This window comes from Anser cygnoides, chromosome 11, assembly GCF_040182565.1.
Source record: "Anser cygnoides isolate HZ-2024a breed goose chromosome 11, Taihu_goose_T2T_genome, whole genome shotgun sequence".
Lineage (NCBI taxonomy): Eukaryota > Metazoa > Chordata > Aves > Anseriformes > Anatidae > Anser > Anser cygnoides.
Genome location: NC_089883.1, coordinates 17,371,242 through 17,383,345, shown reverse-complemented (window position 1 = coordinate 17,383,345; position 12,104 = coordinate 17,371,242). Strand labels below are relative to the sequence as shown.

At 38.3% G+C, this 12,104-nt stretch overlaps 1 protein-coding gene across 3 annotated transcripts in view; it reads right to left on the bottom strand.

Annotated features, from left to right (window-relative positions):
* The window catches only part of THSD4 (thrombospondin type 1 domain containing 4), a 299,851-nt gene that overhangs the window by 213,747 nt on the left and 74,000 nt on the right, over nt 1-12,104 (bottom strand). For all 3 annotated transcript variants that reach the window (XM_013177461.3, XM_048060302.2, XM_048060303.2), the window contains exon 6: nt 6,734-6,836. In XM_013177461.3, the coding sequence (XP_013032915.1) occupies nt 6,734-6,836 (103 nt within the window). The remainder of the gene's footprint in view (nt 1-6,733; nt 6,837-12,104) is intronic.

The following is a 12,104-nucleotide window of genomic DNA, read 5'->3' as shown; positions in this document are numbered from 1 at the left end:
TCAATGGATGTCATTTCCCATACTGCACTAACAACCCTTTCCAATTCTGGAGGCTCATCCAGGTATCTGTCTATAAACACTGCTTGCTCTGATTCCTCTTAATCCATTTTTCCCTACAAATAGCAAGTAGAACAGCAGGGAAATTGAGGTACACACAAGTAACTAGAAATATTACAACATGCGGTGCATGTGGCCTACTAAGGGAAAACGGTGAACTTCATGTACTATATTAGCATCCCCACTTAACGCAGTACATTCAACAGTACACGTGCGTTATGATTTGAACAAGCCATCGAATCCCACAAAAAAGCCAGGCTCTGATATTGTTAATCTTTCTACAAATACAAATCAAAACATGTATATCAATAAATACATCAAGAATAATTATAAAAGGTAAGTTGCCACATTGAAGCATTACGTTTCCATATATGCGAGTATCTAAACACTTTTTATTAAAGCTTTCTATAGAAGTAGTTACATATTTCAGTAATACACAGGATATTTACAATTTCCAGGTCAAGCTCAACACAACAGATGTTCAGGAAGTAAATTTATTGATGAAGTCAAAGAAATGCCTCAGATACTTTAGCAGAACCATACTTTTAAAGTTTTGCTAGCTTCCATCTGCTTTCTATAGTGATCCACTCACAAGTCAGGATTAAATAAAGGGAAGAAAGGGTCATAATATAAATTAACTTCATGTTTGATTGTATTTGAATAAATTCCAGTTTCATAAGCCAGCAACATTTCCAAGAGATTTAAGTTAAAATGAAATAGAATTTTTGGTAACACACGAAAAAATGATACTTCATTGTCTTGGATAGGATTTTCAATGAGTTTAAAGGAAATTGGAGCTCAAATTTCAACAAAATTCCAGAGAAATTATATACCTTATATATGGTACTTAAGATCCTGTCAATAATTTCGGATATATGCTTCAGGATGTCTGATCTTGTACTAATCTACTATTGGTTTACTGTTCAGTTTAACGTCATTCCTTTGCTAAGCAACTGTTCCTGATCAGCTAGAGATTAAGACCAATCCAATATAAAGTAGCCAAACAGATCATAGAAAAGGCCAAGCAAAGCAAATTGCAGGATGTTTCATATATCAGCTCACGCAGTTGTTGAAGACCTAAAGCCGTGAGTTCTCATAAAATACAAAACAAAATAATTTTTTCAAAAGTTTTTCCTAAATTTATTTCCTACATCTCAACTTTTTACGATAGATCATAAATATACATGTGAACAGCACGTAGAAGGCAAATATATCAACACAGTTATTTAACACTTAATTTAAATGATAAGCATAGGCAGACTTTTGGTTTGCAGAAAGGAACTGAGACCAAATCCTAGACAGTTCCTTTCTACATACAAACGGGAAAAAAGCAGGGGGGAATTTATTTTTTTGTGTGTGTGATGAAATGTAAGAATGCCAGTTCTGTTATTACCCATATGCTGATTACCATTAGAGCTGTGTGCGCTATTTGAGTTGTAGCTAATCAATAAATAAAACATCTTATAGTCATTGCATTTCAAAACCCTCAAAACTGTTGCCTGTTCAATGAATGTGTCTGGCAACAGCAGTTCATATAAAAAAGGAATAGAAAAAAAAAAAGTCATAGAAAATACAGTGCATGCAATTAAAGTACAAGCTTCAAGGACAAGTAACCACAAAATGTCATAAAAGCAATCAAGAACATTTCTAACAGGTGGAGGCAAAAAGCAGAGAAGTGTGGTGTATTGCCATGAGAAATGAAGACTTTCATTTTCAAATGAAGAAATGAAGCAGCTGCCTCATTGAATATAATACCCTGCAGCTGGATGAATTGCAGCACAGCTGGAATATTTCTTGAGATATTCTGTATATATACAAACATCTGTGTATCCACTAACCAGAAGTATTTTACCAGAGGAATTATAAATAATACAATAGGACTTTTTCGCTGAAAAATTACGTTCTCAAAGTATTGCACCAAAACCTACAAGGACACTAGTTTGGCATAGCATATCCTCAGTCACAATGAGCTGGCAGTAACAAATCGGGAAAGACCAACAATTCATAAACTGGGACTACGTTACCTTTGTTCCTGAAGGACAGAACTCCTCTAGTCAAGAAATCACAGGCATCCAGGTAACATACCTACATCAGGACCTACCTTAATAATCTTACTCAAGGATGAATTCTATAATTACTCTAAAGTTCCACTACCAATTAACCTAAAGTGATGACACTTAACCCTATGTTTCTCTGTATATATCAAATTCTACAATGTTACTAAAATAGTTTTATATTAAGCCATCTAACAATGAAATCAATGAATGCTTGCAGTAATAATGTGCATATAAACTATACACATATATAATAAGTTGTTTATATACATATAAACAGGGGAAAAAAAGCCAACACAATAAACCACTGAAAAATGGTATAATACATTCAGGGTTGGCCCAGAACGTTCATTGATTTGCAACAACACCCAAGAGGCCACATTTATATCTGGCCCCAAAACTTTCTGCAAAATTACCTGTGCATATTTGGTAGCTATATGCAAATAGTCACACATAATAACAGAAAACTTACAGGCAACATCTGGAAATCTGACAGGACAACAAAAGTGTTACTTGGCAGAATTTTGGCATTCATCCAGCAGACTCTCAAACACTCCCATAAAGGATTTTCCTGAGGTTTGGAGGATGATTTCTGTTGATCAGCTGAATGGACGATGCTCAACAAAACATCTTTTAATGAGGCCAGTACTGAATGAACAGTTTCCTCACAAGCCTACATATCCTTGTCTGCACAATGCCTGAGGAAATGAGCCAAACCCTCCCAAACTCTGAAACATCAGCAAGACTGCTCTGTGCCTACAGCTGGCTGAGTGTCTGCAGGTAGTGTCTGCACCGTCCTTGCAACTACACTCCCTGTAAAAACTCTCTGAAGTCACTCCTCTCTGACCTCTGCGTGCTCCCATTCCAGAAGTGCTTAATGCAATTCTCCATAACTGAAAATGATTTTTAAATGAACAATCAGGCTTTTCTTCAATGTTATACTTACATGATATTAATCAAAGCTTATTCAGAGCCTACAGTGTCATCAATTACCAGCAGACTGGAGAAGTTTCCTAGCAACTTGGCATTTTATATTGGGGCCTCCATTTTGATCTCCTATAAGAAGCTACTTTGTCATGAAAACCAAGTCATATTTGTTGGTACAAATCCAGCAACACAACACACAAATAAATAAATGTAGCAGCATCAGTCTTCAGTCTCCATCCTAATAGCAAAGGTGAATTCAGTCTAAATCATAAGCGCCTCTATTCTGACACAAAATACTGAAGTTGCAGTATTTGCTAGACAGCTGTGGAAGAGAGAGGCTTAATTTTCTTTAGAGCTTATATTTCACACAGCTGTAACTGAGAAGCACCTGTAGCTAGATGCCAGGTTACTAGAAGGTATTTTAAAAGAAAAGTGAACTCAAAAAGGATTTTACAGCATGCACAGATCTTCTGCATCTACAGTGAGTTCTCCTCTGAATGCAAGTCAGGCCTCAGGATAGAGCACTGACACAAAACGTCTTTTAGGGGAAGAGTACCAGGAAGTCCAAACAGAACTCAAAGCAAGAAGGCCTGCAGTTGTTCAGGATTTTCTGTGGCCATTGATTTGAAATACTATATTTCACAATTTATTTTGGATGCGTAAGATATCCTAGATATCTTCACAGAGATGAAGCATCAGACAGATTTTTCTGGAGAGGACTTTATTTCTTCTTTAAACTTATACAGGATTTCTGTCAATAAATCTTCAGTTATCTCCCTCCTCTCAAAAATGCAGCTGTTCATCACTAAGAGAGAGACTCCTGTGGTCAGATTTTCATTGAATTGCACTTATCAAGGAAACAATATTTTTTCTCCTTGAAATATACTCTTTGCATATAGCGATCAAAATATTGAATGCTTTTCTTTAGGTTAAGTTTTTTTTTTTTTTACACAATTAAAAATAAAGCTGAAACAAAGAGTTCAAATTTGAAGAGGTGAATTATCTGAATCACTCAAGCATTTATTGCTTTTGTAGATTTAAATTTCCTTACAGGTTTTACGATCATATCAGTGTGATGTTTTCCCTCTGTCACATCTGGATCTTCCTCTCAAATCCTGCCCTTGAAGTCATTCTGTGCTAGTGGTTCTCCAACACAAACTAGTTTGCTTTTTTTCATTAGACACTCTAAATTCATGGAGTTTATAGTCTCTTTAATATGGCTTTTTTAATAAGACAGAAGTTTGTGTTGGAGTAGTAGCAGATAAAACAGGGGGGGGTTAGAAATGCAGCTGCACCAATCTGATCAAGGGAGAAATAAAAATATGCTATTTTTCAAAAATAATAATTTTTATACTTAACTCACCATCAAGAAAGAGCTGTAAATTACAGTTTAGCTGCCCTTATTGATCCAACACAAATATTAGGAGCAAGCTGTGCTGTGCAGGGGAGGGGAAAAAGAGATGATTGTGGCGTGTTTTAAATCCCTTGAGTCATCCATCTTTCCTGGCACAGGGCAGCGTGAGTCAAAGCTGCTGTGCAGGAAGCGAGGAGACAGAGGTGAGCTGAGCTGGCTCAGCATTGGCTGCGCTTTGCCAATGGCAGTTGGAAAAGAGATGCTTCGAAGCTAAGATTATCTTAAGTCTTCAAGGCCAAGTTGTAAGAGAAGTCATTTTGTCTGCAATGTCTTCAGCCCTCTGCTTGCTGGAGTACTGAGCTCTTTTTTCTGCTTACAGGCACGGTACAAAGTGCCAAAATTTTACAGCTCTGTAACTTCCTTTTGGGGAGAACTTCACAATGCCTAACATGACTTTAATTAACAGAGCATACACTGAATGGTCATACTTTGAGATAAAGATGCATAGCTCTGCAACTCTTCCATATACCCACACCAGGTACAACCAGGACTGAGGCACGACTACATTAGAAATAAACATGTGATCAACTGGGAATCAGATATTAAACAGCTCGCGCTGTCTTCCAGCTGACTCATCCAGCTGCAGCTTTAATCCTGATGTGCTTTTCACTGCTGACACTTTGAAACCTACTAGCAGGCTTTATATACACTGGGGTACACATGACTTCACTGTATTAATGACCAAAAATCACCAGTAACTATCACCCTTTTCTCCTTCTGTTAGGATAAATGGAGGAGAAATACAAATATAACACCCAGCTCTGCAAAAGGAATCTCCCCATCATGAATGGAATTCTCCCATTCCTTTTACATACCTCATCCTACTTTGCCTCCATTTTGGACCTGGGAAAGCAACTTGGCATGATGAGTTCAAGACAGAAAGCAAGCCAAACATACACGGAATCCTGGTAGCCCTAGAGTAAATCACTGATGCTGAAGACACATAATTGAGAAATTCATGCCAATGTATAAGTTTTAGGAAATATGGGGCAGGGTGTCAACATTAAGATAAACCACAGTACACATTTATTTGTAATGAAGTCTCCTGTAAAGAGAAATCCCTGTAAACACTGACAGTAAGACATTAAAAGCCATGACATAACTTATTACTTGTGTTGACTTGTATTATCTGTAGCTACTTGCACAGAAGGCAATAAAAGTGATATTCAAGACAGAATTCAAAAAATAGAGATCAATTCTCCTTCTTCTTTGTTCTTCTCAAATACAGAAGGGATAAGTAGTTGGACCTATATCCTCTATTTTTAAATTTCAAGGTGGGATTCTGTGCCCCTATTCGGAAGGGAAACCATAGGAGAGAACGCACAGTGCAGAGCACACACAGCCTGTTAGTAAGGGTATCTCATAAAGGTAACCATAACAGTGATTCATGCCAAGCAACAGATCGGTGCGGCAATAATGAAGGTAGTTATTGCACAGTATGTATACATATTTCTGTGTAATTCCTCTGTGGTCCTTTTCGTAGAAAACAACCTTTTAAAAACGTTATTTTAAAAACTAAGACAAACTAGATTCTGCTGAATCCAGCCATGAAACATATTTTAAGATTAAGTTATTTACCTCACAAATAATTGCAAATCTCAGCTGAGGCAGGCCCAGCTCTTGCTTACAGAAAGGCAAATGAAACAAGTAATTATTTCACAAAACATGTTTCCAGGAAAAGGTTATAGCCCATAAATTACTGAGTTTTTATTCTTCAAATTTAGGGCTCTGACGGTGTGGCAGGCCCCTACTAGAGCTGCTGCTTTGTGTTCCAGAACAATCAGTTCAACATGCAGATGGGCAAGTCCATAGCACAGGTATCCCTCCCCCAGTCACCATCCCAACTGTCAAACACTTAGAAAATTTATATACAACCAGAGAGTCCTGAAATGAACGCATCAGGACCTCAAGTCACATGCTAAACTGGGATTAAAAAATTTGACTCCATTTACCAAAATAGACCTATACTAAGCCTTTGTAATCAAACAAATACATAGAAGACATTTAACAGTGATGTAGCTGAAATACTCTTGCAACACTGTATAGGTGCAAAAGTATACCAGTCAAAGTAGGACTTGCATGCTTTCATTCTTGTAAAATACCCCCCCAAAAAAAGAGCTATTTATTTACTTGTTGACCAATGAATAAACTCTACAGATGAACAAAGCAGAATCAGCAAGACTCAGTCAAAGTCCCATGGCTTCCACTAGCTGAAAAGTGCTTTCGCTTTTCCAAAACACAGTCAGTATAATAAAAGTAAAAACAAGGTGTCTTCCCTTACCTTCTGCAAAAGGTTCCCATTCATAAAATCGACCCATAAATGGCTTGTTGTTGTACGATGCACACTGCACCTCTCTAATATTTCTGCTGCTTTCAGGACACATCTATTTAAATAAAGAACACATTTATATTATAATCAATATTAATATAATTACTGATTTCTTATTAATTAACTTTAGAAGGTCAATGAAGGCTTTGCCTAATTCTAATCCATCAGTTGTCTTCTTTAAATCAGATAACCAATAGTGTGCTTTTAAGTGACAGTATCAAAAGTGCCTGTAGAAAAAGAATGTATTAGCTCTGTGGAGTTAATGGAGTAACAGTTCTACAAAATAAGCAAATTCTTTAGTGAGCTGTCATTTCTCTCAGAATAAAAGAAAGAAAGAAAAAAAAGGATATTTCAAGATAAATTAAATAAAGTAGATCTGAATCATTTCCTTTCCACAATAGCTTCACATTTCTCATTATTAATTTTCTGGGCTCAGATTCAACATAGTTGAAACACTTAACATATATGCTTCCATAACTTATTACAAGCTGGCAACACCAGCTTCTCATTCTCATCCTATGCTTCAATATATTACCACTTTTTCTTTTTTATTCCTACATGCTACTGTGACAGCCATAACATTACTTTGTATTTTAACTTGTGCCTTCAAATGCTAGCTTCAGAGTGCTTGAAGTAATGGGAACAACATTTTATATAAGCACGCACACGTGCACACATTGAGGCAGGGCAAGTTTTACAGATAGAAGTAACGTCTTTTATTAGGTCACCTGCAATGCAAGCCTTGGCAGAAAAACCTTGTTCAGATCTGAAGCAGATTCCAAAAGCAAGTACAAGTTAAATACTTAATTACTTTGTTATGCCTTTGTCCTCGCAGTATAGCAGTTACAGTAAAAGACTGCTCTGTGTGTGGGCACATGCAAAGGGGAGCAAGACTTCTAGAAAAGGGGGTTTTAATTAGAACAATTCCTATGCTTGGAAAAAACAGACAAGCTTTGGTCACACATGCAGTTTTTCAAGTGGCCTTCAGAGGATCAAAATGCCACTAAAAACACTGTTCCACAGCAGTAATCACATGAAGAACTAGACTAGAACAGCAGAATCAGTTTTTCTATAGGAGACAATTTTCAAGGAAACAGCAGATACAAAATTATATAAAAGCAACATGGATAAGTGACTACATTTGAAAGAAACAGTAAGAAGAGAACCAGTAAGAAGAGATCTTATGGCAACTGCAAGTCAGTTCTGTGGAGGGGGAAAGACGGGTTGTCATTGCAGCGAGGGCCGATGCACCAGAGGTCCCAGATGAAGCTCTCCCCAGAGGAGTTCTGGCTTTGTATCCCCCATCTATGTATAAAGATGCTTGTAGCTGATTCAGTGAGACCAAAGCCAAGAGTTTTAAAAGAGGGGTATGAATTGAACCAAAGACATGGCTGGGGGGAGGTTCACAGACTGCTTTATCTTCTATTAGAATCACGGTAACAACTCTTCTGGAATAAACACTGCTCCTGGCCAAACAGCCATCTGTGCTTTGTTCATCCCCCATCTGAAATCTCCAAGTCCATGTATATGCTGTTTTCCTCAACAAGCCAGCCATCAGAAAACAAGCAAACAAAGTCAGGAAACAAAAAAGAACTAAGCAAACAAAAAAAAAGCTTCACAACAAACCACCAGAGTATATTGGACGGGTGAGACCAAAACTCTTTCTAGTGCCTAATACAGAGATCAAAGCTGTACTCCTACCCCTGAAATCACACATCCTTCAATCTGCAACACAGCAGAGCAGCAAGAGAAGCAAGAGACAATTCTGACACAATAAACATCGAGGCTCAGAACCTTAAATTTTTCGTGGAAACTAATCACACCATGTATCCCAAAAGTGAGGGGCAGAGCATGAGCTGGCATAAATTAAGGTCCTTATGTTAAACTACAGCAGAACAAAGTCAGTCTGCACCAGCAAAGAACCCAGCCTGAAGGGTTTCTTTTTGGAACACATTTCCCTTTTCTTTTTTCTTTTTTGGCACATGTGTTCTGACAGTCTGTTGCAAAGTTTTGTTGTTTCTTGTTTCTCCTTCTCTGAGCCTTGAGCTCATGCTCTTGTGTACCACTATTTCTGGCTCATAGACCATTTCCTGTGCACCCTGTTCCTACCAACTGCAGACAATGTAAGAATAAAAAGATCAAAATATTCATTGCTGTTGCCAAAAAAAAAAAAAAAAAAGTGCTCCCCTCCCTCTTCTAAGATCATTTTTCTATAGCTACAGTTTCTGTTTTTAAACTTACTGAAAGTTGCCCACAGGACAGAGGCCCCATTACTTTAAAGGAGGACAGAGGACTGCCAAGTACACTAAACATGCTGTCTGGATCAAGACTAAGTCAGAGGAAGAAAAGACTAACTCAGTAACGTCCCTGCTACTTTAAAAGTCCCAACTCAGATATCCTCCCTCCATTTCTTTCAGCATCGTGTAGTTACAATATACATTTTTGCATGAAAATTGGCGAGTGAGAGCTGGTCAGCGAAAACTCCTTACTTTATTCTTTATACAGATTATACCCACTTTTGTTTTTCAATGCTTAAACAAAAAATCAAAGGATTACGTGGAAGGTACAACAAGTCACACTACGCACAGTTCATGAATCACCAAGGCTTAAGGCAGTTATACTGCACAAGCACACTGGTTAACATCTATTCATCATTTATTAGCCCCTGCAACATTCTTAATGCCCAGCTGAACAAAATGACATTTTAATGCCACCTACTGCTCAGCCCCCTTCCAAATGAAATCCTTAAGCACTCCTCAGAAGAACTCAGAGTGGCGGGCACTTGATCTTGGCCCTGTTGGCTTTTCAGACATCTGAGGCAGAAAATGGTGCTATTGCTAAAAGGGAAAACCCTAACCCTGCACAATCAGAAGCAAAACTTTAGCACAGGTTTTGATTTATTCTCTGAGAGAACAACCAATTTTTATACCTTTAGTTACTACTTCTGTCATAAATCCATAGAGCTTGACTGCAGAACTCCCCGAGGACGGCAACGAGCATCTGGGACTGAAAGAAGGCGATCCCAGAGGAAGCGAATATTTGCAGTGTCTAAAGGCTGTACCTCACAGAGCTTCGCAGCCCTCAGTTCGCTTCTCAGTGCTCAGGCAGGGCCGGGAGGTGCTGGAGGCCTGCGGAGGAGGCCTGAGGAGGCCAACGCCAGGCCTTCCAGGAGCACCGGCCCGCGGCGGGAGGAAGGCAGCAGGCAGCGGGCTGCATCTGGGCTGTCTTCACACTCTGTCAGAGGCCCTGTGCTCTTCCTGGCCCTTTGCCAAACGAATATCAATTTTACTTCAAAAAGCAGGCGTGTTTACAGATGAAGAATGTTTCCGTGGTTAAGCCACAGAACTAGCATTTAAATGACCTGGATCTCTTTCCTAAATCTTCCAGAGGCTTTCGGTGTGTACTTGGCGAAAGTATTTAGCCTTCGCGTGTGATTCTCCCTCAGCTTCTTCCCCTCTGGGACAAGAGTGCTCTGGAATTGTGTTGCCTCATAGGGATTTGAAAACAAACCTTTTGAAAACTAAATGTTGACCTTGATTCTTTTTTTGTTGTAGTTGTTAGCAACAGATTTGGAATTTCTTCTTTTTTTTTTTTTCTCCTCATGAACATCATTCTCTTTTGTGATAACTGAGGGAGTTAGCTAAAGTTTTTCTTAGAGATGTTGATGCGAAAACAGGATGACATCTTTGGATGTTTGTCAAACAAAACAAAAAAAAAGAATTATTAAAGCAGGTATGTGGAAGCCAGATCAGCAAAACATTCAATGCACCTAATATAAAACTCAAATTCTGTTGTGTAGATGCAGATATAAATTACCTAGAAAACTAGATTCTATGCTGGGAGACTTTTTTTTTTTTTTTAATTATTCTTTCGGTCATGCACTGCAAAATTAGAAACAGGATCACGGACCCATAATTTTGTATGGTTTTAGATGGTGTCTCCCCTACTCAGAGTATGCTTGTAAGAAAAACACCAAAGCTGTAAATCAGTTGTGCGGGTCCTCCTTCAGCCACGCACCGTCAGAGCACCAGACAGTGTCACACAATGTAAGAGGCTTTCAGAGCTTCTTTCCACTGCCGCATTTCGATGCAGCTATTTCAATGAATACGATGTCTCAGCCAACTTTTCTTCTCGTACTTTCAGAACATGACATTAGAACAGCAGCAGCACAGCACTGTGCTGATGGAGCAGCGAGTGTTTAGGATGGAATATTTTAGAAGTATCCCTTTGTATTTGGAGATATTAGGACAAATTCCTTGAAATGCACTGTGTCTGAAGATGACATTGCATTTCTGAAAGAGTTACCCTTATCTATGCCTCAATTTCACCTGAGATACGCAGGCATGAAATATTTGGAGGGATGGCGTCACGCAGTACTTCTCTTTGCCTGCTACCACCACAGTTTTCTTAAAATTAACTGCTAGTGAAGCTAAGTCCGTAAAGCAAAGAAACCACCCTACACACTTTTGGAAAACACTTGAAAAACACGTTTTTAACAAATCTTTGACACTTCAGTAAATTAACGAAGCATTGGCAATACACCAGGAAATTATCAGCCTGCCAGCTGATGCACGCTCACACTGGCTGCACGCCTGCCATGAGCAAACCGCTTCATTGCTGGGCTGAGATAATGCATTTCTGGAAAAGCATAAATGGCTCATTTTGATACTGAAACCACCTTTAAAGGCAATTAAAACATTGACTTAGATTCTTGGCACCATTTTGTTCCTGTGACCTACAGTAACTGACCAACTGTTTTTCCAAGGCCCCCAAGTCCTTCTGGATTCTCCAGGCTCAAGCATAATTCATAATTAATATTTTCTATGTGCACATTGCATTAAATAAAGTCGAAGTAATCTAGTTATACTTTTTTTTTTTTCATTTCTGCAGTGGTTCTATCTAATCTTATTAATCCTTTTACATTGCAAAGGATAAACACACCTCCAAAGGAAAACAATTCAAATATTTGTTTCTGAAGCAGTATGCTGAAGATTCTTCTTTCATTTTCAGAATATACTCTTTACATAACAATCCACCATTGCAGTGAAACACTGCCCAAGCTTTATTCCTTCCGAACATATGGAAGTTACATGGCCATGTCTGACAGCAGAATCTGGCCTTGCAAATTTTAATTCATCTAAGTTACTTCTCTTTACACTGCCAAGGAACATGCACACACCTGGTATCAGTGCTACCTAGAATCAAGGTAACCTTCTTTTCTTCAGCTGATTCAAAGTCAGCAACAGAGCAATTTATACAACTGGAGACTCTTTTTATTTCCTAGTAATTTTAACTTTTAAAAATTAGAACATAAATACAATTG